The 25,248-nt window shown below is 53.8% G+C and overlaps 9 protein-coding genes across 9 annotated transcripts in view; 7 read left to right on the top strand and 2 right to left on the bottom strand.

Annotated features, from left to right (window-relative positions):
- Nucleotides 1–24: 24 nt before the first annotated feature.
- On the top strand, nucleotides 25–2,738 carry BBK36DRAFT_1189792 (hypothetical protein; the record flags this gene model as incomplete). The annotated part of the gene is made up of 6 exons (XM_024896639.1): nucleotides 25–124; nucleotides 244–563; nucleotides 630–1,001; nucleotides 1,134–1,797; nucleotides 1,840–2,502; nucleotides 2,542–2,738. The coding sequence occupies 6 exons, from the start codon at nucleotides 25–27 to the stop codon at nucleotides 2,736–2,738; spliced, it is 2,316 nt and encodes a 771-aa protein (XP_024745268.1).
- A 739-nt stretch (nucleotides 2,739–3,477) lies between these two features.
- BBK36DRAFT_1173012 (hypothetical protein) lies at nucleotides 3,478–6,552 on the top strand (the record flags this gene model as incomplete). Its single annotated transcript, XM_024895816.1, has 2 exons — nucleotides 3,478–5,049; nucleotides 5,104–6,552. The coding sequence occupies 2 exons, from the start codon at nucleotides 3,478–3,480 to the stop codon at nucleotides 6,550–6,552; spliced, it is 3,021 nt and encodes a 1,006-aa protein (XP_024745267.1).
- Nucleotides 6,553–7,581: 1,029 nt separating this feature from the next.
- On the top strand, nucleotides 7,582–9,674 carry BBK36DRAFT_1189783 (hypothetical protein; the record flags this gene model as incomplete). The annotated part of the gene is made up of 3 exons (XM_024896638.1): nucleotides 7,582–8,232; nucleotides 8,310–9,255; nucleotides 9,316–9,674. 3 exons carry the CDS (start codon nucleotides 7,582–7,584, stop codon nucleotides 9,537–9,539), a joined length of 1,821 nt encoding a protein of 606 aa, XP_024745266.1. The 3' UTR covers nucleotides 9,540–9,674.
- BBK36DRAFT_1136676 (hypothetical protein) lies at nucleotides 9,553–10,925 on the bottom strand. Its single transcript, XM_024893064.1, has 2 exons — nucleotides 9,812–10,925; nucleotides 9,553–9,785 (listed from the first exon to the last, which is right to left on the bottom strand). Exon 1 carries the CDS (start codon nucleotides 10,817–10,819, stop codon nucleotides 9,812–9,814), a length of 1,008 nt encoding a protein of 335 aa, XP_024745265.1. The 5' UTR covers nucleotides 10,820–10,925; the 3' UTR covers nucleotides 9,553–9,785.
- Nucleotides 10,926–11,980: 1,055 nt separating this feature from the next.
- On the top strand, nucleotides 11,981–13,116 carry BBK36DRAFT_1145241 (ClpP/crotonase; the record flags this gene model as incomplete). The annotated part of the gene is made up of 2 exons (XM_024893739.1): nucleotides 11,981–12,384; nucleotides 12,501–13,116. The coding sequence occupies 2 exons, from the start codon at nucleotides 11,981–11,983 to the stop codon at nucleotides 13,114–13,116; spliced, it is 1,020 nt and encodes a 339-aa protein (XP_024745264.1).
- A 464-nt stretch (nucleotides 13,117–13,580) lies between these two features.
- Nucleotides 13,581–17,716, bottom strand: BBK36DRAFT_152423 (cysteine proteinase; the record flags this gene model as incomplete). Its single annotated transcript, XM_024897602.1, has 4 exons — nucleotides 13,581–15,466; nucleotides 15,547–15,934; nucleotides 16,041–17,524; nucleotides 17,581–17,716. The coding sequence occupies 4 exons, from the start codon at nucleotides 17,714–17,716 to the stop codon at nucleotides 13,581–13,583; spliced, it is 3,894 nt and encodes a 1,297-aa protein (XP_024745263.1).
- A 1,383-nt stretch (nucleotides 17,717–19,099) lies between these two features.
- On the top strand, nucleotides 19,100–20,266 carry BBK36DRAFT_1130488 (ankyrin; the record flags this gene model as incomplete). The annotated part of the gene is made up of 2 exons (XM_024891848.1): nucleotides 19,100–19,563; nucleotides 19,729–20,266. Coding segments are annotated over 2 exons (1,002 nt in total), but the record flags the coding sequence as incomplete, so codon positions are not given.
- A 2,316-nt stretch (nucleotides 20,267–22,582) lies between these two features.
- On the top strand, nucleotides 22,583–23,615 carry BBK36DRAFT_68771 (hypothetical protein; the record flags this gene model as incomplete). Its single annotated transcript, XM_024898523.1, has 4 exons — nucleotides 22,583–22,657; nucleotides 22,744–22,877; nucleotides 22,959–23,115; nucleotides 23,364–23,615. 4 exons carry the CDS (start codon nucleotides 22,583–22,585, stop codon nucleotides 23,613–23,615), a joined length of 618 nt encoding a protein of 205 aa, XP_024745261.1.
- A 1,037-nt stretch (nucleotides 23,616–24,652) lies between these two features.
- The window catches only part of BBK36DRAFT_1173006 (glycoside hydrolase family 16 protein), a gene marked incomplete at both ends in the record, with an annotated part of 1,588 nt that continues 992 nt past the window's right edge, over nucleotides 24,653–25,248 (top strand). The window contains 2 exons of the mRNA XM_024895815.1: nucleotides 24,653–24,755; nucleotides 24,829–25,142. Coding sequence (XP_024745260.1) covers nucleotides 24,653–24,755; nucleotides 24,829–25,142 — 417 coding nt within the window. The remainder of the gene's footprint in view (nucleotides 24,756–24,828; nucleotides 25,143–25,248) is intronic.

Genomic DNA, 25,248 nt, shown 5'->3' with positions numbered 1-25,248 from the left:
CATACGGTCTGGGCTCTCGCCACCATGGATGACAATATCGAAACCTTCAACCTGACCCCTTCAGAGACCCATGACTCCTCTGAGAGCCATGACATCTCACTGGAAGGCAACGATGACGCTCTACGTAAGCCTGCTCACCCTCCACAAGGTGACGCTCTACATACAATACTAATGTGCTGGCAGTCGAGGGTATCTCGCGACTCGCACAAGCGACAGCAGCTTCTGCACCCACTCCCGATCCAGCTTCTACATCTACTCCCGATCCAACTCCTAGTGGCCCGCCCAGTGTTGGCGAGCATGAAGCCGCCTTTGAAGATCCAGGACCGTCTGTCGATCAAGACACCCACGCAGCCAGCGACTCTGAAGCGGAAACGTGGTCCGGCTTCTCACATCCTGAGGCACAGTATAATATTGCTTTGCAGAGACTACTTGAAAAGGCACGCAGCAGGAAGCAAAAGGTGAAGAAATTGGAGGAAGAGAAAAGGAAGCATCTTGAAAAGGAAAAGAGACTTGAAGCCGAGCTCAGACAGCTCAAAGCGTGTAAATCGAGACGCACTGAAGTGGTACGTGATCTCGTCGAACATGGGGAAGTTCAAGAAAGCTTCGTCTCTAGCTAACCAATGGGGCAGACTTGGCCATCGCTTTTTGATGGTGAAGGTAGCCGAGACTGGACGGCAATTTACAAGCTTGCCTGTATGGAGGGAAATGCTTCGCCTCTCGTCTCCAAGATACACCCAGACCTTCGTTTGAGAGGACCTACATCAGAAGAGCTACAAAATGATTTGCTACAGAAGGACGCGGCCCCTCTCCGGACGATGCCGGAAGCTTTCAGAGTACCTGCAGACATTCAGTTCCGGATCTTGAAGCACTTCTTCCACTTCAAAGGCAAGGTCGTCCACGCCATATCTCGCCTTGATCCGAACCACGCGGAAGACAGTGCGCCTCTGAACCGTGATGGGAAACCAAGCTTCCACCACCGCCTCCACGTGGGCAGGAAACCGGTGAGCATCAAGTTTGCGCCTGAGCCCAATGTCTTCCTGGCTCCTTTGCTCGTCTGCAAGAGATGGCATTTCTGGGGAAGCCACATATTCTACGGCGAGAACACGTTTGCCTTTTCATCTTTGGGCGAATAGGGTCGCTTTGCCAAAGGGATCAGAGCAAACGTGCAACGACTGCAGCATGTCGAAATCCTCTGGATAGGATCACAGTACATGGCTCATGAGCTGAATGAGCGGAACAAGTACACCTCGCGCCGCACATACTCGCTCATCTGGCTTCCAGAGGCCATTCGCCTCAAGACTCTGGGAATCTACCTTCCAGAGTCTAGCAAGGATTACATGCGTCGCCGACACGAGACAAATGGCATGGTTCGTCACATGCAGCGCAAGTCCCAGCTTCATCCCAACTTCAGAGGCTTCCGTCAACTACGCACGCTGCAGGGGCTGGACTATATTTCCTGCCTCCGGGGTCTCGATCGGGCCGAGTTTTGGGATTTCGACCGGTGGCTGGATACGGCACAGAGAAAGCGTCCGGTGCGAGATTGGCACTTCGTCCAGGACGTGAATAACGCTGTCCGGAGGCCAAAGGAGGCTGGCGATCGATGCCGATCACAGCTGAAGAATCTGTTTCCTTTGATCCCGTCGTTTGCGCCATCGGAGATGGACTGGGCAATTCTGCTCAATGGTCTCGAGAGCTCAGATGCTCAAGGACCCGGACCTGGAACGCCCGAGGAGGTAAATATGGTGGGCGACAGTGGCTCTTCGTCGGATTCTAGTTCCGAGAGCGATTCTGACTCTGGTTCTGATTCTGACTCCGAGTCTGGTTCCGAATCTGATTCAGGTTCAGATGATGGCAGCGATGATGGCGAGGATGACGCCGTTCAGAGCTCACAAACCAGTAGTATGATTCCCCGGCTGCGCGATCTGCAGTTACGAAACAACGACGATTCTCAGGTGGATGCGCAATCGTCTGCTATGGAGGTGGAAGCTCATGCCGGCAATGATCTGGAAATGGGCAATGGCCAGGAGATGGATGGTGATCAGGATATGGTCATGGACGATGGTCCGCAGATGGTCATTGATCAGCATATGGACCACGATGGGGTTGGTGATGATGAGGCTACAATCGTTCCGGATAATCGATCTGTCGCCGGAGAACAAGTCGTCGACCTTACCATGGACGAAAATGGACAGCAGCCAGAGCAAGAGCCAGTCAGTCAAAGCACGGCGCCAGCAAGTGGGAGTAGATCAGAGAGCCCGTTGTTTGTTGACGACTACCGACCCTCATACTCGCCATCGCCGACAACGACCAACAGCGACGACAGAGACACAGCGGCTGAAGCGGAGAACCGATCGCAGACAAGCGGTGGACAGGGAGACGAAGAAAGCCTCTTCATCGGCAGGGCGCCGACGCATTTGCAGCAAACGCCATCGGTGGCTGGGAGGCCAATCCTCTGGAGCCCAACGGCGTCGAGAGACAGCAGATCAGTGAAGCGAGAGGATAGTATCATTGATGCTATCATTGATCTCACACTGGAGCCAGAAGATCCGACGGACAATTTCTTGCCTGCTGAGAACTTGAACGGCACGCCTTCCGAGTCTCGTAAACGCGACATGGTCAAGGTTGAGGGAGGGGATGGACATGTTGATGGTGATGGTGGTTCGGGGAGTGCGAAGAGGCCTCGTATAAGCGAGTTGCGCGGTTCTACGTGCCGAGTTTTTCATTCATTTGGCTTTTAATCTTATACTTGGCTTTTTCTCATTCTACTATGATATTTTTCTTAATCTTATTATATCAATACTTCCAGCACTACTACTATTGCTACTGCTCCAAATAAAAAGGAACATGAAGGTTCCTATCTTCTGCTACTATCGCTAGATACTTCTAGTCTTATATAAGCTGTGAACTCCTCTTAAAGAAAGTATAAAATCAAGCACTTAGAGGCAGACTTAGGATGCTGGATATCCGCTGCCTTGTTCAACGTGTCCTATGGCTAAAGACACCCATGAGTTTATAGAATGAGGCACTTTATGTAGTTGGGAATCGGGATCGAATGTCCAGCCTCTTTTAGATGAGTCCTACTAAAGAAAGCAAAGGGCATGTACCTCCTGATCTGAATAGCCAAAGTCCCCCTCACTCGGTCTGTACAACTTTAGGCATCGCCAAGTGTTTTGAGACGGTAGCACTGAGAGCCTTCAATCACAATCCCACCAAACAAGAAATCTCTCATTCCTCCACTCTTCCTCTCATCATCACCACTCATTGCCGATCAACCTTGATACCAGCTATAAAAATACCCCGCAATTGAAAGTCTGGTCCTTTGTACCCTCTGAAGTACTTCACGCCTGTGGAGAAGCATCCGCAGCTTCCATCTTATCTGATCTACAGATAAAACGCTCCATATCCCACCATCGACTCAACTAACACAACCACTCAACGATTCGGCCCCCATCAACAACAAATCGTGCTCCCATCATCATGTCCTCCACAGATCCCGCCAAAGTCACTAGACACCTCCGCATAGGCGTCGACGTCGGCGGCACCAACACAGACGGCGTCATCCTCGACCCCCTCCAGGCCTCGTCCCCAGGCAAGGGCATCCTCGCATGGCACAAAGCCCTCACGACGACAAACCCCAGTGTCGGAATCAACGATGCCATCACCGCCATGTTCAAGTCCGCGGCCATCAGTCCGTCCGAGGTCGTCAGCGTAACCATTGGCACGACGCACTTCGTCAATGCCGTCGTTGAACGAGATGCCTCGCGACTGGCTGCTGTGGCTGTCCTCAGGCTCTGTGGGCCTTTTTCGAAGCATGCGCCTCCTTGTGTGGATTGGCCGGATGACATGAGGCAGATGTTTCTGGGCCATTACGCACTGCTCAAGGGGGGCTTGGAGGTGGATGGCAACCTCATTTCAGACATTGATGAGCGAGAGATCAGAGAGCAGTGTGCGATTATCCGTGAAAAGGGCATCAAGAGCGTTGTTGTCAATGGAGTTTTCAGCCCCATAGACACTGTAGAGAGACAGGAGGAGAGAGCTGCAGCCATCGTCAAGGCAGAGATGCCTGGGTGCGATGTTGTTTGTTCCAAGGACGTCGCCAACCTGGGATTCCTGGAGCGAGAAAATGCCGCCATCCTGAATGCTTCCATCCTTTCCTTCGCGAGAAGAACTATCAAGAGTTTTCAGGAGCCAATCAAGCGCCTGGGCCTACACTGTCCCGTCTTCATTACGCAAAATGACGGCACCGTCTTGTCAGGAGAAATGGCGGCAAAGCTACCCATCAGGACCTTTTCAAGTGGCCCGACAAACAGCATGAGGGGCGCGGCCTTCCTTGCCCAGGGCCAGATATCCGAAGCTGTCATGGTAGTCGACATTGGGGGAACAACGACGGACGTCGGGCTGCTTCACGCAAATGGCTTCCCTCGGCAGCAGGCTGCTTACAGCGACCTTGCGGGTATTCGGGTGAATTTCTCCTGTCCCGATATCAAGAGCATTGGCCTGGGGGGAGGATCTATCGTCAGAAAGACAGACAGAGGCCTCACCGTCGGACCGGATAGCGTTGGGCACAAGCTTCAGCAAGAGGCGGTTATATTTGGCGGCAGTACTATAACTGCTACGGACTGCATGGTCCAGGCAGATCCTGATTTGGGCATTGGCAATGCTGAACTTGCCAAGAATATTCTGACTGACGAGCAGCTGGGCATTTTCAAAGAAGCTCTTCGGAGCAAGATCGAAAAGGCCATTGACAAGATGAAAACTTCTCCTGCCGACATCCCCGTGTTGCTTGTCGGCGGCGGAGCTATACTATCGCCCAACAAGCTCAGGGGCGCAAGTCGAGTGTTCAAGCCCGAATGGTCACAAGTCGCAAACGCAATCGGAGCAGCCATGGCCAGAGTCAGCGCAGTTGTGGACACTGTCAAGTCCACCGAGCACCGGTCCAATGCTCAGTTACTGGAGGAAATTAGCAAGGAAGCTATTGAGAGGACGATAGCTGCTGGGGCATCGCGTGCATCGGTGGAGGTTGTGGAAAAGGAAGCCCTCCCACTCCAGGTAAGCAGTCTCCAGATGGTCAAATACCTGAGGCTAATTTCGGATCGTGATTAGTATATCGCTCACAAGACGAGATTCATCGTTCGTGCAGCAGGCGATTTTGACCTGGCAAAGGTCCAGGCACAGGAAGTCACAGGAGAAGATGATGAAGAGCGTGATAATAACATGAGCGAGTATGAGAGATTGCCACAGCGAGCAGAGACTACACCCAAGCAGCATACAATTACAGACATCGACATCGACATCTCTACGTATAAGCCAACGGTCAAGAACCGCGTGTGGTATATCTCAGAGACCGACGCCGAATGGATCGCCACGGGCTGCTACATTCTTGGAACCGGTGGCGGAGGGTCCCCTTATTCTCACCTAGTACGTCTCAAGCAGGAGCTCCGTAAAGGTGCCATTGTGAGGGTTGTGAATCCGCACGATCTTGCCGACAATGATCAGGTCGGCTGTGGAGGAGGCGTGGGCAGCCCTACTGTTGGCATAGAGAAGCTGCCCGCCGACGAGCTTCTGGAAGCCCAAACGGAGCTGTTCAGAGTGTGTCCCAACCCGGCCACTCACATGATTTCCATTGAGATTGGAGGCGGTAATGGCCTTCAAGCAATGATACTCGGCGCAAGCACGAATATGAACCTACCCGCCGTGGATGGGGACTGGATGGGACGGGCTTATCCGACAAAGTGGCAGACAACTCCCGTGGTGTTCAACGAACGGTCGCCCATCTGGTCTCCCATCGCCATGTCTGACGGCAATGGCAATGTTGTTGTCATGCCAAAGGCAACTTCTGATCTTGCCGTTGAGCGCATCCTTCGAGCGGCTCTTGCACAGATGGGATCATCCACGGGCTGTGCCGAGTCGCCGGTGACAGGGGCAGAGACGAAGCGGTGGGTAGTGGAACACACCATTTCCCAGGCCTGGAGAATCGGGAGAGGCGTTGCTCGAGCCAGAAGAGAGAACAGAGTCGACAACGTAGCTGAGTCCATCATCGAAGAGTGTGGCGGGAAAGGCGCTGGACGAGTCCTTTGGAAGGGCAAGATTGTCGGCGTTGAGAGGACGCTGAGGGGAGGCTACGTGTATGGTGAGTGCTTTATTGAGGGCGTCGATGTAAGGCAGGACGACGACGGCCTCCAGCAAGACGGCGCCGCTCCGCCGTCCTTCCAAGGCAGGATCAAGATTCCCTTCAAGAACGAGAACATTGCCGCTCTCCGGGTCCGAGACGACGGGCAAGACGATCAGCAGGAGGACGTCCTTGCCATTGCCCCGGACCTCATCACCGTCATTGACGCGCAAAACGGCGAGGCTATCGGCACTCCTGAGTACAGATACGGGCTGCTGGTGGTTGTCTTGGGGCTGGCGGCCAGTGACAAATGGACGGGGAGCCAGAGGGGGATCGAGCTCGGGGGTCCGGCGGGATTCGGGATTGACCACCTCGCGTTTCGTCCGCTGGGTGCGTTTGTGAAGCCGAGGAGCGTGATTGATGAGTTTGATGGACTTTTTTGATATTTCAAGGTTGTAGATGGAGGGTAGCATCCAATGTGACTGTATAGCAGGTACTCCGTACCTCGGGAGGGCTAAGGTAGAGAGGAAGGGACGGAGAGTCTCCACACGTGGCGGCCGCACCTTCTTTCAACCTCACGGTGGCTTCGCCTTAGTCATGCCTTATTCGACGACCTGCCTTGATTCTCCCAGCAAGCCTCGAGTGTCCTCATCCTTGATTCTCAAGACCCTCAGAGGAACAATCCATTGGCAGCAACTGAGTGAAGCTCCAGCACGTTGGCTGTCTGGCCACACAGACTCAGGCTCCCCCACTACTCCTCCTGTGCTCGGACTAGCTGCCATTGGCAAATCCAGTCACGCACCAGAACGATCGCGTGTGTCGAATCCGGGGGAGGCGCAGCAATGCAGCATCGCGTCAGCCGCTGCTCGAGTCACTACCAGTTGGGGACAGCCCTGCAGAATCTGATCTTGTCTGCTCCGTCAGACCCCCGGCTTGGTCTTGTGTCCGATATATGATGTGCAGGGCCGCAGCGTGCCTCGCCCCGACGACCAGTATGTTGATCTTGCCAACCATTCCGAGCTTTCTGGCGACCTGCTGGCTTCTGGGGCCCCCCAGCAATCGCCAAGATGGCTATCGACATGATGCCTGTTTCTCAAAGAGGACTCAATTGGCCCAAACGGACCTGGCTGCGTATCGACCCACTACTGGACAGTTGACAGCAAATCACTTTCTTATCCGGCTTCAGGGAATATTTGTCAGTATGATATAAAGATGCACCGAAAAAACAGCAGCGCCTTTGCCGGCCTCACCGACTCCGTCTTCCTTGTATCATCGCGGGCTGGGCGATGACTCTCGCTGCAAGCTATTAGCTAACTCGGGCGGGCTCCAAGCTGTTGGTGCAACTCTAGCGAGGACACTGGGCAAGCAGGCCGACTTGTTCGTCCAAGGCATTGGTAGGGCGTCTAGTTTATGGTTTTGGCATCTCTCCTTGATCGTCGCCGGGGGCCGACGCGCGGTCTTCCGGAGGAGCCATGGCAATGAGTACGACTAGCGGTAGTCTGACCCCGTCGTTGGTAGTTTCCACCACGATTCCAGCGGCAGCTACTGTATCTTCGTTGCCTCTCACCGTCGTCATCGAACCCGAGATTGGAGGCACGCTGGACTTCTTCCCCTTTCGCGACCTGGCCGCGATCGGAAAGTCGGATGACGATGCCTTCAGCTTCCGAAACCTGATCCAAGCAAGCATTGACGGGGACCAGAGCATCCTGCTCTTCAGTACCGGCTGCGAGATTGACGGCGTCGAGGACTGCACTCGGGCCTGCAACCGTACCGACACCTTCTTCGGCTCCCTCGAGACGTTTTATAATTGCATCGCGCTGGCTTCCATTTCCCACTGGACTCATGACACTCAGAGCTACTACATCACTCCCGAGGCGGAGCAGAATGCTAGCAGCATCATGGGCTCTGGCAGCCTCGCCGACTTCGATTACAAGCCTACTCTTGACTCGTTCATCACGTGTGCCCAGGCAGCATGTGGGACTGACTTGCTAAGCGTGCCATGCGATCCCTCGATCAAGGCGCTTTCCAAAGACTCTTCCACTGCCGATCAAGTGTTCCAAGCGATGGATACTTTCTGCCCAGATATTCCTGCTAATATCGATCCTGACATCTTCGGGCCTGGAGTAAGACCACCATACCAGCGAGCATTTCGCCAGAATAGACATATTCTTTGTTGTGAAAACTAACTTTGCTGGCGCAGGTGCTGATCTCGTATGTGCTCCAAGTTTGCTTCTCGGGATCGCTGTACCTGGCCGTCCAGGGATTTACCATCTGGGCACGCCGTACCGAGAAGAAGCGGCAGCCCTTCAGCCTCACCCGTGCCCAGTCGCTGATCTGGAGAGACACCTCTCCCCTGTCACGAACCAGTGTGGCTATGGCCACGACCCTGGTCGAGTTCCAGGAAGCCCAGTGCTGGTTCGTCTTCGCCTTGCAGATCGCCTCGATCTTGGCCATCGTCATCAACTCCCAGGAGGGAACGTTCTGGGGTGAGATTATTGTCAATGGCGCCGTCGCCTTCCACGTCAGCCTCAACGGCGTTCTCCCCATGTTCCTCGTCCAAGTCTGTCTGCACAACGAAGGCATCCGCAACTGGCATACCTTTCTAGGCTTCTGCGCAGAGTATCTATTGGCCATCGTTGCATCGACGCAAAAGATTAGCTTTGGCGCGACCTTTGATTTGTTCAAGCAGCAGCACAGCATTCCCGAGTGCGGCAACAATCCAAGTCCGCGGACGTATTGTGCTGCAACGCATGGTGTCGCGGGGCTGCACTTGACCTTCTTCCCCCATCCACTGCTTTACAAGATTGTGTTTTTGGCACTGGACAGCGTCGCCTTCATAGCGCTGGTGGTTGATCAGCTCAGCTGGACGCTGCGGAAACATCACTTGACAAGGCACTTGAGGTTTGGCCGTTGGACTCCCGGCCGGTGGCCCGAGAACAAGTATCAGCGGCATTGGAAGCAGTTCACCGTCTACTTCTGGAGGGGGCTTGAAGTGTCTTATTTCTTGGTCAATATCTTATACATGGTCTCGCTGGTGACCGTCATCAACGCGAAGAGCTTCGAGGCCAACAAGTGGTCGTATGGGCAGATCATTGCCATTACCTGTTGGGGTCCTGTCATTGTCAAGCTGATAGATCTCATCATATGTAAGTCTAGTCCTTGCTCGTTGACTGCTTATCCTGCTTCTTGCTCTGACGACTCTTTAGCCGGACCTCCAAAGAACGGCGAGCGGCTGAATTCTGGCCCGCCGCGCTTGCGTATCGACAATATTATTAACAACAGACTGATATCTGAATACGACGACGAGGAAACGCTCCGGCCCGAGGAGATGCTCAGGCCGGACTTGAAGACTGCGGGAACAGCCTACTCTCGGCCGGAGACGCTAATTTTCGAACCTAGGGAACGGCTTGTCCCAGGTTCCAGAGATTGAATGACCTTTTTCTTTCACGATTGTACGAGTTGTTTGATAATGACTAACGCCGTCATGATGAATGTAGCGTGTTTATAATGTTACCTAATATGTATGTAGTAGACTTGAAGTCGATGGAATAATGTATGTATCATGGGAGAGATGACTGGATTCATAGAATTGGAAGATATCGTTACATCATTCGCTATAATTGTACATGGAGTTCTGGTCACTGGATGATTGACCTCTTTTTTTACCCGAGACTGAGCACGAACTCTCGCTCCTTTGACTTATTAGGATGGGCCAGGTGGATGAGTCGTCTCGTCGTGTTTGCTCGGCACAAACTGATAGTTGACGTTTTCCCGCTCCCGCAGGAAGTAGTCGACCCTCTCATCCTTGCTCAGCCCCGCAACCGCCGACCCATGCCTCCTCAGCCTGCCCCCAATCTCGGCGCTGTGCTGGTCCACCCAGCCGACATACTGCGCGCCGGTCGTCTCCGCGCGGTTCGTCTGCGCCATGGCCCCGACGAGGCACATGAGCACGACGATGGACGCAAAGGCGCCGTGCGACATGTAGACTGGCTCGCCGGGCTTGCCTCCTCCTCCTCCTTGCTGGGCCTCGCGCCAGCGCTCCCAGTCCTCCCAGGTGGCGTTGTTGGCGGCGGAGCCGGGCTGGTGGCGCCAGGACCTGTCGATGTCGCGCAGGGCGGAGGGCTGGTCGCCGTGGGCCCAGCCGATGCCGTGGGCGTCGTAGAGGCGGCGTTTGGGGGGGTCGCTGAGGAGTTCATTTGCGGCGACGATCATGCGGTAGCGCTCGAGGCGGGTGGCGGGCGAGAGGGACTTTATACTTGCTTTCGACGATGACGATGACGATGACGACGACGATGATGATGGGGATGATGATGATGATGAAGGATGGTGGTTGTGGTTGTGGTGGTGGTGGTGGTGATGGTGGTCGTGGGTATCGGGGTGGTAGAGCTTGACGAGGTGGAAGAAGCGGCGCTTATCGTAGGCGGCGGCCTTGTTGGAGATGCCGAGGACTTCGTAGGGCGTTGGACGGGGCGACTTGGGCCATTCGTGGGCGGCTTCTTCGGGGGAGGGGCTGGAGTCGGACCATTTCCTTGCGTCGGGGGGTGAAGGGGAGGAGGAGGAGGTGGTGGCGTATCGTCGTTTGTTGAAGCGCTGGCATTGTGAGGATGATGGCGATGATGATGATGGTCGGGGATAGAGGACGAGGTGGTGCGAGCTGGAGAGTGGCGAGACGAGGGAGGGGAGGAGGAGGGCGGGTGTTTTGATGGCCATGGTGGAGAGTTGCAGGATTGCAGAAGAATAGATGGTTGATTATATGAGGCGGATATCAGGGTGCATCTCGGTTGGGAATGTGGTGTTGCGTGTGGTTGAGGCGGGATTGGGATGTCTTTGTTTGGACGAAGTCGAGTTAAAGGCTCGAGGGTATGATGTCGTCGTCGGCAAGTGAATGCGCACGAGACGCTTGGAGGCTTGAGCTGCAGGTTTCGGTCCCGGTCAATTTACGCTGCCGCTCCCCGCTGTCAGGACCGCTGTGGGGAAAGGGAGCCTAGGCCTGATTCAGCAGCGCCTCGGAGGCAAGGGGGCAGATTTGCTTGATGCGATAGCCGAGAAGATGAGAAAGATGGAAATGGTGTCCGTTTGGGGTATGCTTTTTGAGATGAAGCTCGTTGGCGTCGGTCGGTTTTGGCGCACGATTTATGATCTTGCCATGTGATGATACTGGAGTAGCCCCAGCCTGCGAATTGGGGGGGAATGCTGTGGCAGCAGTGATTGCTAAGCCGTCCACTGGCAAGCTGTTTTAGTCAACTTTGTGGACGACGGCGAGTTCTGTCCCTTTTCCATTCTCTGGCCTGCCCAGTTGACACGCGGCCACCTGGACTGATTATGATGACCTGGATTGGATGCGATGATCCAGCTCTGATCGTTCTGTATTAAATCTTCTTTCAATTGCAATGGCTATACTTGGAGGCCATGTTCAATGCTGGTTCTGCCGCTATCCCCACGAAACTCTCGAGCTTCAGCCCGGCCAGCTTGAGATGAGCTTCAGCAAATGACCTATTGGACTCACATACGGGAACATGAAGAGGGAAATTGCCAGACAACGCAATCATAATGACATTCGAGTCTATACTTTATATAAATCAATCAAATCACCCTCATCAGATGGATCGCGTCGAATACAATGAGAAGCCATACTGCCGTCCCCCCTGCCAAAGCTCAAGCTCCGACACAAGCCGCACCAAAACCCAAGCTCGGCCCATTCGCATCGACGTCACCCATTAAGCCGAACAAAACCTCCAAAACACCAAAAAAAACCCTCCAAATCACATTCCTCTTCCTCCCATCTTCTCCCCCTCCCTTCAATCCCTCCCACCTCGTTCCAATTCAGCTTCCTCCCCCCCTCAAACCCCTCACAATTCCCACACACAAAAAATGCCTCCTCGAATCCGCCTCCCCCCCTCCACCACCTACTATTACTCCCTCCCCCTCCGCCGCCTCTATTCCACCGCAGAGCCCCTCATCCGCGTCACCAACCTCCCCGCGGCCCCGGCCGGCCAGCCCTCCAACGGCCACATCCGCATCCTCGAGCTCAACCGCCCCGACGCCCGCAACGCAATCTCGAGGGCCCTGCTGGCCTCCCTGCGCGCCGAGATCCACGACGTCCAGCGCCAGTACGGGCCCGACGGCGAGGAGCTTCCCGCGCCGCAGCGCTTCGGCGGCGCCGCGGGAGTCGACGAAAAGGGTCCCACGAGGGCCCTCATCCTGGCCAGCGCCGTCGATACGTGCTTCTGCGCTGGCGCTGACCTGAAGGAGCGGCGCGGATTCACCCAGGAAGAGTGCGTTTTCTCTCTCAATTCAAACACAATGAGCCCTACTATTCCCCCCCCTACATCCTATATCCCCGTCTCCCTCTCTCGACATCCCTCACAGCTGCTAAACCGACAACTCCCAGAACCGCCGAATTCCTCGCCAACCTCCGCGGCACCCTCACCGACATCTCCAACCTCCAGATCCCCACAATCTCCGCAATCTCCTCCCTCGCCCTCGGCGGCGGCCTCGAGCTCGCCCTCTCCACCCACTTCCGCGTCCTCTCCTCAAACGCCACCGTCGGTCTCCCCGAGACCCGCCTCGGCATCATCCCCGGCGCCGGCGGCACATACCGCCTCCCCGCCATCGTCGGCCTCTCCCGCGCCCGCGACCTCGTCCTCACCGGCCGCCGCGTCGCCGCCCCCGAGGCGTACTTCCTCGGCATCGCCGACCGCCTCGTCGAGGTCCTGCCCGAGGACGAGCGCGACGCCAGCAGCGGCGGTTCTGCTGCTGCTGACGGGGCCAAGGGCAGCAACATCTTGGAGACTGCCCGCAGGGCCGCGCTCTCCGAGGCCGTTAGGCTGGCGCAGGAGATTTGCGAGGGCGGGCCCGTCGCCATTCGCGCCGGCTTGCAGGCTGTCGCTTGGGCGAGGGAGGAGAAGGAGAATGAGATGTACCAGAGGGTTGTCAACACGGAGGACAGGAACGAGGCTTTGAAGGCGTTTCAGGATAAGCGGAAGCCCATCTTCAAGGGTCGGTAATTTGGGGTTGCCTTTACAATGATTCACGTAGGTCAGAGGTCTAAAAAAAGTACATACAGCCAGGATATTGAAGAGCAGCAATGAACAAGCATGCAAGCCAGGCAACACGTCAAGGATCCAACCGAGTGAATGCTGAAACCGTATGGTCAGAGATGGAATATGTGACAACCCCCTCTACGCCTTGCTCTCTAGTAATATACATAATCCTCATGAATGCTACATGTAATACCACAATCCTGGCATCGTCCGGTCATAATACCAGCTAACAGGCAATGCCATTACAAGCTCTTTCCTGCCCTCGCTCGCTCCATTCGTGTATTTCGCGTGCCTTAACCCCTCCGTTGTTTGTCCCCCTGAAAACGCTTCTCGCATTTTCGACCATCATGCCTATGGACGAAGCGTCCCCTATTCTTCTCACCCGTCATCTCTCGGAGGCGGCTTTGTATACGCCAAGCAATTCTTTTCTAAGACTCTTCGCGCGGCTCTTCGGGTACTGCGTCCACTGCCGGAACGACTTCTGGGCCATCTTCAGGCCTTGCATCGCTGACTTCAACGTCACCGTCCTTGTCCGCTACCGCCAACGGCGCCGTCGCCTCAGCTTCATTGGCTGGCGCTTCCTCCTCCACTTTGCTCCCGTCTTCCCCGTCTTGTTGCTTGTCTGCTGCTTTCTCCTTGGGAACTTCCCTCTTGGGAATACTGACGTATTGTTCCTTGTCTTCGTCGCGAACATAGCAAAGGTAATACGGCTCCCCGCTCGTGCTTAAAGTCCGCAGCACCTCTGCCGTGTCTTTATTCTCCTTCACGTCCGCATCGTTGTACCACCTCCAAACATTGGCCTCGAAGTCGTGGATCCAGACCCAGTAGTGACCCGACATTAAGTGGCCGCGATGGCAAATGACGGCGTGAAGCCGGTACGCAATTTGCTTCTGGCTGTTCAGGCTTTTCTCTAGCGTCTCTTGCCGCTCGCTCAGTTCCTTTTCCATCATTTCGAGCACTGTGGCGTGCGTTTTCTGGATATTTTCCAACTTGGTGACTGATTCTCCGGACGCAGCCGCTTTCTTGGTGTTTTCTGCTGTGACGAGCAAAAAGTCATCTTCTACAGGCCCATCAAAGTCCCAGTTCTCCAAAGGCTCTTCTTGCTTCGGCGGCTCCTCAGCTCCCATCGGGGCTTCATTCGTCGGATCCTCCGTCGTTCCATCCCCGCTCTCGTACGTCTGGAGGAATGTCATGTATCTAGGGTTGGTCACGACTTTGGATCGTTGAGACTTCAGGTCACCAATCCGTTCCGCTGTTATCCAGTCCTGCACCCTTTGGCGGAAGATGGGCGAATCGTGAGGGGCGTCCATGAAACGGTCCAGGTACAGTGTTTCGGGGATCACAACCGGGTTGCCATTCTTGTTGCCCATGGACTGCGAGCGCTGTATCAGAATGTGAAGCACAGGCGGCAGTGTCTTGATGGCAGTGTATCGCGAAAGTTTGCTGTCTTCCAAAATCTGCTGGTCGAAATTCCTTCCCAGGGCGTCGTACAGTGAGCAAGGGCCTTCGGTGGCTGGGAACGCCGTGATGGACCGATCAAAGCTAATCTCATGTTGATACTCCTGTTCGTCGAATTTCTTGGTGTAGTTGACCGTAGTCACAAAGAAAGTCTCCATGATCTTCTCCAGCTGAATGCCCGTTTCGGGATCAACCGATGTTGGGCGAATTGCTGCTTGGAGACGATTGAGAATGCTTCCCATGACTTCCTCAACATCCTGCTGGTCAGTTCCCGAAGACCTCTTCTGATGTTCAAGCGCGTTGAGGACTTTCTGGTCCACCGTCTCAGGCTTCTCCGCATCAGTCATGTCGACATCGTGATTAACTTGCCCTGCGCTGATGGGCGTGTCCTTGGACTCGTCCAGATCCATAAGTACAGTTGGTTTCTTGTCGTCCAGCGGTGCTTCCACCATCGAGATATCATCGCCCGAGCCTCCCGTAGCGACCTGGACAGGCTGGCTTGCTTCTTCTACGATAGTCTCCACTTTCTCATAGGAGTGATCAGACCGTGCATCATCCTGGTTGACCAGAGTCTGCGTGCTAGAGCTACTTTGAGTCTCAAGTGAGTCCGAGACAGCCTGAACGGAGACGTTGACCATGTTGACATCATCGTAGCTATTCGTTGGGGGAGCAGGGGATGGACGCGCAGGCAACGGCGGAGGATTGGGAGCAGTGGGCGTCTCCGAAGGCTGTTTGGGACTGGACAGTAGCGTATGTGTTGACAGCAGAACTGCGTTTGCCAGTCTCTGAGACGGCCGGGTAGCGGTTCGGTCAGAAGTACGAAGAGTCTCAAACAGAGTAGCCATTTCTTCGGCAACTAACAATTGTGTCAGTGGTTGTCCTCTTCCACGTATCATTCAGACGCAGCTATATCTCTTGGGGATGTGCAGCACTTACAGGCTTGCGCGACAACGGCTTCTCCGCGGTCCATTTGCATCTTGTTGCCACCGAGCCGGCGTTCTCGTATGCTCTCATCGTCCAAACCTAGCCGCAAGCTGTCATAGTTGAAGACAATGTCTCGGATAGGTTTCACGGTAAAGAGATACTGGAGTAGACTGTTCAAGTAGCAAGTGTTGCCGATGTTGTGCAGCCCTACGGGAAGGTCCAAGTTGGTCGCCCTGGGATCGCTAGAGACGGTACCGTCGGACCCAGAAATGCCGAGGTTAAATTCATTGCGAAGTTCCAATACCGCCTGCTTGAGTGACGGTGAAGCTGTGTGCTCGGCAATGGAGTCCAAAGCGTCGAGATATGTAGCCTTGGCTTCGCTCGAGGAGGCGTTGTTTAGCTAAGAAGTTGCTGACGTTAGTACACGTCTGCATGTCAAGGGATGGTTGGGGAGAAGTCGGTGCTCATCCCCCGAGTATCCAAGGTATGTAGACTGGCCAACTTACCAACTCTTTGGTGGCGCGAACCATGTCTTCCCAGGGTCCATCTAGGGTCTTTAAGCCAAGGACTACCTTGCAAGTCTCCAGTGTCATTTTGGAGTCAGCTTCCAAGACAAGTTTCATCTGGTAGGAATCATCCTTCGAAGACCTGGCAATTAAAAGGAGCATGCTCCTGGCGGTGCTCGCATCAAAGGGGTCTCGCGCTATCTTCTCCCTAAATGCCTGAAGTATGGCGTCTGCGCTGTGGGTGTTTGGCGGGCTCAGCGAAAAGTACTCCAGTGCCTGAGCGACAAGCCCGTCATCGTCGTCTCCGCTGTGCCTCTGGAGCTGGCTCTCAAAGACGGACGACTGGGTGATGGCATAGTCGGATAAGAGATCGTCGTTTGTATCATTCGCAATGGCCATTAATGCTTCGACCAGATCTCTTCGCCGAGAGGGGAGCAGATCCCATTGTCTCTTATAGGCATTCACCACAATCTCTATGGACTGGGTCGGTAAGACTCCCATGAGCTTGTACCGCTCCAGATTCACCAGCGCATTCTCGCTGACACGAGGGACTTCCGCACAGCCCAAATGATTATGCAGGGCGGCGATGCAGAATGTAGGGCTTTCTGCCGTGTGGCCAGACTTGAAGATGAGATTCTGCACTTCGGAACGCACGTCTTCGAGATAGGCGCGATAGGTGTTAATTTCCGTGCTCTTCGACGGGCCTTCGGCTGGTGGCGGAGCTGTTGGCGTGAAGGAACCCTCGTCGACCCCATCCTGCATGTCTACCACCTCCTTGAACTCAAGCTCCCGGAATATGTGGAAGCAACGTGGGCCGAACAATACATAAAACCGCTTGTTTCTCTTTGATATGCTCCTAGCCGAATCAGGTGTGGCTTCCAGAAGGTTTTTAAGATAGGTGTTGAGGTTTGACGGTGCCTGATAGATCCAGTCATCTGTCGCACTTTCATACCGCGCGGGCTCGTCTTCCCTCGCAGCCTTGAGCTGTTGAAGGATTGTCTCGTGGTCCAGCAGGAGTTTCACCCAGGATGAAGGCATCCGCGGTTCGGACACCTCGAGTGTAATCTGCACCGTGCATGGCGCGGCGGTGCAGACGAAAAACTCGCGAGCCAGCAGTGGATAGTACTTTGACCGCTCCTGTGTGATGCGCTTCTCATCCTCTGAGCAGGCCCAAGCCAGATGATGCCAGGGAAATTGTGTGTCACCGAGGGGCCACTGGCTCTGGCTGTGATGGCACGAGAAGTCTTCCTGCTCGCGTTCCCACTCGACCCGGAACATGAAGTGGAAGTGGCAGTCCAGGCAGATGGCGGACAGAACTTTGGATGACGCAGTTGAGTAGGACTGGTTTCCATTGATGACTAGCTGGTGAGGGTGCTCCCAGTTGTAGTGGCTATCTAGATTGGCATTCCGGGCTCGCTGGAAGAGGTCGCAGACAGTGAAATTATTATTGATCAGCTCGTATATCCAGCGGCTCGGGTGGCATCCTATTCGCGCCGTCAGTAAGTGGAATCGAGGTCAGCGTACACCAGGAGGGGCATACCGATCACATCCCGCCCAACCAGGGCAGACTTCATTGGCGTCGGGTTGGTTGGCACAAAGCCGGATTGCGTGCCCGGCAGCGCGGCATAAGCGAGAGGTTCAGGGTCTTGCGACCTCAGATCGTATCTTGCTCCCATTGTGTATGGTGTGTGCGACGTGGGTGGAACGTGACGGGCTGGTCGAGACGAAGAGGCGTTTGCGTGGATGACGCCAGTAATCGCAGGTTATCGAAGATGGAGGGGTAGCGGGAGAGGCTGGCCCAAGATGCGAAACGCCGCGCCCGATGCCGTGCTCTGTAATGCTGGCTATTGAAGCTGCTGGCGGTCGAGGGAATCGTTACAGAGATGAGGGAGCGCGGAGAGGAGCTGCAGAGCCGCGGCCGCCTCTGGTCTGCCCTGTGAGTCTCTGGTGGTGCGGATGATGGGCTGGCCAGGGCATCGAGGGCTGGACAGGCGGCTGCAGCTGGCTTTTTAGCAGGCCAGCCTCGGGCAGAGGACGAAGACAAGGGGGCGTTGGAACTGGTTGCGTGTCCGGTGGCGATCCGAGTTGCGCGTTCGTTGCTGAAAGTCGTCGTCGGCTGACGCAGCCTCGTTTGTTGGAAAGCTTGGAAGCCGCTCGAGGGCTGAGCAGTGACGGCAGTTTGTCCCAGCGGGAGGCGCTTGGCGTCGTTGGCGGCAGATCCTTGCTGAGTCAGCGCATTTTGTTCGTGACATGCGCTTGGTTCAACTTCAGGTTGTTCTGATAGGAAATGAGATTGGTCACGATGTACTTTGTTATAATGACCTTCTGCCAGAATTTTGGCAATTTGAATTTAGAAGTACTCGATAATAGATATGCAAGGTTGAGCACCTCATTTTATCGAAGCACCTACGACTTAATGCCGAGTTACCTGATGTTGTTAAAGGCATCAGTGCTTGGGCGAGGGCTTAGAAGGATATAACAGCAGTACCAGAAAACAGAAATATTCTCTTTTACTTCAGGGTTCGTAGAAATACTCACTTCTACTTTGGCAATAGCAGCAGCCTTATGATCATTGCGTTACTAGGATACTAGATAGCTGTCTATACTGAGGATGAGGTAAAAGTGTAGAGCTTGCTATATGCTCTTACCTCCATCCAGTTTAGGAAGTTTATAGATAGATATAAAGTCCGTCTACTGGTAACTTTTACTCTTCGTCTACCTTGCGCAAGCTGTAATGCTTAACAGCTTCTCCTTCTATCAGACTGTCCCTGAATAAACAGAAAATCCACAGCTGGGCGATATGGGCTTGATCAAAGATTCATAGCCTACGACCTTGTTTCAACAACACGACCTCGGCCATACAGGTTGCAATATATATACCCTGGCGCCTTCATTCCTCCGGCTTCTGCTCGCTTCCTCAGGCATCACTTATTACTTGTGCACTTCCATTCCTCAGGCACCAGCTCGCTCTCTCGGCCTATTTCTTCTCGCCTCTTTCTCCTCCTGACCTTTCTTTCTTCTTTCTTCAACATCTGCGCTTCTGGACGGCCACCTTCGCAATGGCCCTCCTTGACCGCAAACACGTTCCTTGGCTCCCCAGGGATCCTCTCAGCATTCTCCCAGCTGAACTCATGTACGACATCATTCGACGCTCCTCTGTCGAGACTCTTGGCCGCTTGGCTCAAGTCTCCAAGCTGTTCTACGAGATCGTCACCCCGATTCTCTACGAAAAGGATGCCGACGATGAGACACCGCGTGCCATCATCTGGGCTGCGTCAGCGGACACCACTCAAGCTACGGAGAAGACCATCATCAAAATCTTGGACCTCGCCAAAGAATATGGCGGAGACGTGGATTGCATGCACAGCTACGGCGAGGCTCCATCATACAAGGCCGCGCCTCTCCATCTTGCCACTGCCAGAGGGAACATCGCAGGAGCTCAGAAACTCTTGGAGCTCGGCGCCAACGTAAATGCTCTGGGGCGGGCATTTTCCAGACCTGAGTCGCCGGGATTTCAGGGCAGGTTTCCAACAACAGAGCCGGCAGTTTCCACGATATGGCACGCTACTGACCGTAGTCTGTGGCGACCACTGCTTGTTCCGTTCGTCTACCAAAATGAAGACATGATTCAACTGTTGTTGCGATTTGGCGCCTCGCCTGTGCTTTCGGTCCCGATCAACAATCCAAGGGCAGCTGCACATGATCCAGGTACCATCAATATTCTACACATGCTTTCCGCGAATCCCAGCGCAAAGACTACATACGATGCCAAGCAATCATACTTTGAGAGGTTTGCTGCGCTCATCGACGTTCCAATTCAACAAGGATCAACGCCTCTATTTTTGGCACTGCGCCAACGCAACGGGAAGGCTCTCCAAATGCTCATTGCCAACGGTGCCAATGTTGAGGCCTTGAATCAATTCGGAAGAACTCTACTCACTCAAGCCATTGCATTCCGCTTCACGTCAAAGGATGCACAGGCACGGCAGTGGTATAATAATGTCACAGAGCACCTGATCAAGTCTGGCAAGGCGAAAGTCGGCAACGATGGCCCTCAAGGAGCGTGGGAGACACCATTGACCTGCACCATCAAAGCAATTTCCCAAATTGCAGAGGAACATAAGATTGCAACTGAAGATGTTACTGCCATGATTGATCTGCTTCTGGAGCATGGGGCCGACGTCAACGAGAGATCAGATGAAGGAATCACCATATTCCATGCTCTCTGCGACGTCATATGCAGGGGGAAGAACAGCAATGGACTACCAGAGATCTTTGCCCAACTCGTTGAAAAAGGCGCCGACCTCACGATTCCCTTTCCTAGCGGGAGATCTGTGTTGGGAACCTGCATCATGAAATACAGTCAACGGCCGACAAAGTTTCTCCAACTTCTCCTGAAGCTGCACGCACCTCTCGTTCCCCAAGAGGCCGACGCCGTGTTTGTCAAGTGGTCACAATCTTCCAGCTTGCGCAAATTATTAAGTGGCCATACGGAACAGTTTCGCGATCATGTCTCTCAAGGTGCCATTGATTCGGTGTATGAAGTCGTTCTCGGCAGAGATGAGGCCCTATTTAAGCAGTTGAAGGAGCACTTCCCAAGAACCACGATTGCCGAGAGATTTGCATCGAAAGTTCTCCTCGACAGTGGAAGCAACTATAAATGGTTCCATCTCGCTCTTGACATGGATGGTTTTGATGGCAGCTACATTGATAAGGAGGGGAATGGGCTCCTACATTGCATTATACACAGGTTGGACAATAACCCGAAATATAAGGACCGTCAAGCGAGAGACGATGCAATTGAGGTTCTTTGGCTAGGTGCGATTCCCAATCACAAGAATGCCCGTGGCCAGACACCTCTGCAAGCACTCAAGGATATTCGGACGAAAAGAGACTGCCCAGAATTGAAGCTCTACTTATACGATGTGAAGGCTTATTGGGACGAACTCATGGAAGGACATGCTCCAGAGGATATCAATCAACCAAGCGTGAAAAAGCAGTGGCGGAAGATTCTTACCAAAATACTTTCCCGGGAATGAGAGTTCGTTTCCATCCCTTTGCTCTTCTTTCTTTCACTCTCTGCTGGGCAAGGCAGGGTCTGCTACACTGCGTGGGTCTCTATCATTTTGAGATTGAGGCCATCCAGTAATCGATATGCACAACGACAAAGGTTCGGTTGGAACGGCGCTGGAAAAGTTGCTACCATCACAAGTTTTTGTTTTACATTCGAAAATTCGGGCGAGGTGGAAATGGTTCATCTTTGGCGTTCTATCACAGTTTGCATTCACTCGGATATGGAATCTTCAGTGCTCTTCTTCTATTTTCTCTTTTCCTTTTCGTCTTTATATACCCATGCATCTTGGCTCCGGTTTTATGAAGCTACTACCTTGGGTAGATTACCTTTTAGCCCTCTATATCTTTCTATCAGTTTCAGTTGATTTACAAGTCCGGGCTTCTTGGCCCAAACGGTCGACCGAATATGCAACCTTATTTCTTCTCAAGAGCCTGCTCCGGAAACCGGCGACTTCCATCGTCCACTGTGTTTCTCGTTTCTCGCTACAGCTTCTCGTGAATCAACATAGCATTGCTTACCATCTTGTAGTCATGCAAAGCTCACTTCTTCAGCATCTATGCTCATCCCTAAAAAACTCACCATCTCCTCAGCTTCTCTTACAGAACCACAAAAAGAAAGCCTCCTCTCTTACTTCCAGAGATCTCGGGAGTTTAAGGGGACCCCTAAGCCCATCAATCCTTACCTTAGTGGCTCCGATCCCCGCCTGTAGATCCCGTCCCCTCCCACCCTAAATCTAAAAAGAGGGGGCCCAAAGCTGAGCCAAATCGCCAACCTGCCCGAAGAGGAAATGCTCAAGCGACAAGCTGTGGAGATGCCTCTATCAACACGTTGTGGCGGCATTGGCTATCAATCAGCCTGATGTGGCTCTTCTTTTTATCTTTCTCTCTCTTTCGTCCTTGGTGGGGTTTATCAGCTGAATAGACGAGGGAGTTCACTGTAAACCCAGCGGAGTTTGCGTCGAATGGGGTATACTGTGCGTTGCTAACAGCGATATGAACCATGCTTAGGATGATAAAGTACATAGGATATGATACTACGTCTCCCGTGTCCTTCCCTCCCTCTTTCTTATCCATGCAAGTACTGCTATTGGGCGGATGCGGCGGGTGTTTCTTCTCGGCATTGGGTCATGAGGGGAGAGCGGACGTGATAGTGTTCTCATGCGGCTTATTGCGCGTGAGTCGCACAGCTTTGAGACATATTATGTGATGGAGCCAAGACGGCGCAGCGAAGAGGAGACTTTGCATAGACCTCGGTATGCATTAGTAGGAGGTGAGATGTGAACTCAATCATGGGATTCAAACGAAATATATAAGGATGCATGTTGCCCTCTGGTTGCGCTTGACTCGGAGAAGTTCTTGCTGCTGAGGGGATAGAGCAGAAAAGGGCTTGATAGCATATCCCGGTCTCGACATTATCGCTGCTTCATTGTACAAAGATTGCCGTACCCTTTCATTGTAAATAGGCCATCATGAAGCTGTCCCTCTCCATCGCCCTCGCTTCGGCCATCGCGGTCCTCGCCGCTCCGGCCCCTCTACCCACACCGGTACGTAACCTCCCAACACGGCATCTTCACAGATGGCACTCCATATCTCTACGCATCAGATGAACTGAACCTTAGAACCGTGATAGCCCGGGATCCCCTCCGAAGACAGCGCAAGGACCCAGCTCGCCGGCCTCACAGTCGCCGTCGCTGGTTCCGGCACGGGATACTCCCGCGACTTGTTTCCTACCTGGGACGCCATCTCCGGGAACTGCAATGCTCGGTATGTCCAGGGCTTTCTCAGGTGTTTATAAGAAGCAAATGGCGTAAGAGGCTGACGAAGAGATTGTGAAAAAACAAACAGAGAATATGTGTTGAAGCGAGATGGCGAGGGAGTCCAGGTCAACAACGCCTGCGAGGCCCAGTCCGGGAGCTGGATCAGCCCTTATGACAATGCCAGCTTCACGAATGCGTCCAGCTTGGACATTGACCACATGGTGCCTCTGAAGAATGCCTGGATTGTGAGTTCCCCGTCCATCTTCTCTATGGTCTCCATCTCTCTACGCCCCTTTCTTCCTCTTACATCGTTTGCCCTATGATTGCCCCTTAAGCTGCTCATCTCTGCTGTCATCATCTTCGACATCCTTATCAACCGCTTCATTATGCATCGTACATACGCCCCCTACTTCACATGATATATCCCCGGCCTCTACAAGTTACCCCTCCTCTCATCACACGGACTAAATACACAAACTAACTTTGTACCCAGTCCGGCGCCTCATCCTGGACCACCGCCCAACGCGAAGCCCTCGCCAACGACGTCTCCCGCCCGCAGCTCTGGGCCGTCTCCGCGAGCGCCAACCGCTCCAAGGGCGACCGCAGCCCCGACCAGTGGAAGCCCCCGCTGACCAGCTTCTACTGCACCTACGCCAAGTCGTGGATCGACGTCAAGAGCTTCTACAGTCTGACCGTCACGAGCGCCGAGAAGACGGCGCTGAGCAGCATGCTGGATACGTGCTAAGAAAGGGGCTCAGGATGAACTAATGAGAAATGATGATTGCATTCACTCTATTTTGACTAATTGTATATCGATTTCAATGTTGTTTAGCTTCCCGGTTGTGTAGCGAATATACATGTATTCTTCTTTCACTGCCCTTGTGTTTCCGTATACGGATGCCCGCAGAGGAAATCGACCCGACATCTCCCCCTTGCTTCAACGCTGTCCAAAAGGATTAAATTCATCCCACACTCCTCGTCTTCGATCAGCAAACGCCGTCTACAACCCGCCCCCCAGCCATATAAGAGACGGGATCACAGCTCGTCGCGTGGAAGCTCATCCGTTCGCTCCGCAGCCGAGAGCTCACGAGTGCCAAAGGTTACAGTAGTAGCTTCAACGGTTGTTTGATGTCACCTGTCAGACACTTCCAAAACAGCGTCTCGTGTCACAGTCCCTTCTTTATATGTCGGAACAGATTTTTGGTCCAGCATCATGATGTTTGCATAGGTATGTTGGCAAGATGGCCTGCGGAGGCTGCAATGCCATCCAACATCGACTTATCGTGCAAGTCGGCAATTATCTTCATCCATTCAGGCCGTGAAATTATATCGCCTCAATCTTGCAGGCCATCAACGAGATCCCAGTTACACCATCACACTCTCGTGCATCAACCACAATATCGCCATTATGAAGCGCCCGCCTCCCATCTCAAAGTCAACGGCCAGCAGACCCTTTCCCCTTGCTTCTCGCCCCTGTCATCATACCCATGCCGCCAGTTGTGCTTCATCTCACCAACCATGCTGTGCCAGGTGATTCACTGCTACATGTACGCCATCATACTGCCGAGAGAAGAAGCTTGTCAAAAAAAAACAAGGAGCCGGCGTGGAGGCAACCAGCCGTTTTGCGTATATCTCCTGGAGTATAAAACCCAAATAGAATCATCTTTACGCTCTTCCTCTTGCATTGACGAGATTTGAGACCTTGCTTCCGTCACTCCAGGCAACTCCTGAACAGCGAAAACCATCCAATTCCCAGCAATCCCACCTCCAAAAGGCTCAAACATGTTTCACCTCCTCCTCCTCCTCCTGACCATCCCCCTTGCCCTCCCCGTGCTAGCCAGCCTCAAAGACCTCTCAAACTGCGACCCCCTCAAGAAAGACGCCCGTAAATCATCTACACACCATCCAAGCAACCAAGTCTTTTAGACCGCCAAAAAGCTAACTTTTCCATGTGAAAGACTGCCCCCCCGATCTCGCCTTCGCCACAGAAACCTCCTTCGACTTCACGCGCACCTCCTGGGACGACGACCACTTCACCTCCTTCTGGACCGCCGACTCCTCCACCGCCCACGACAAGCGCCAGCTCGCCCTCAACAACACCGACGGCAAGGGCGCCGCCTTCACCATCTGGCAGGACGGCCAGGCGCCCACCCTGACGAGCACCAAGTACCTCCTCTTCGGCAAAGTCAGCGTCCAGGTCCAGGCCGCCAAGGGGCCCGGCCTCATCACCGCCATTGTCCTCAAGTCGGACTCTGGAGACGAGATTGACTGGGTGAGATTCCATTTCTTCGTTCTTTTTCATATCAGCCATACCCGCCCTCTCTTTCCTTCTCCCGACTCTTTTCCCCTTGTCTCCCCCAACCCCCTTTTCCAACTCT

This window comes from Trichoderma citrinoviride (genome assembly GCF_003025115.1).
Source record: "Trichoderma citrinoviride strain TUCIM 6016 unplaced genomic scaffold BBK36scaffold_20, whole genome shotgun sequence".
In the NCBI taxonomy this organism is placed as follows: Eukaryota; Fungi; Ascomycota; class Sordariomycetes; order Hypocreales; family Hypocreaceae; genus Trichoderma; species Trichoderma citrinoviride.
This window is presented reverse-complemented; position numbering and strand designations above follow the sequence as displayed.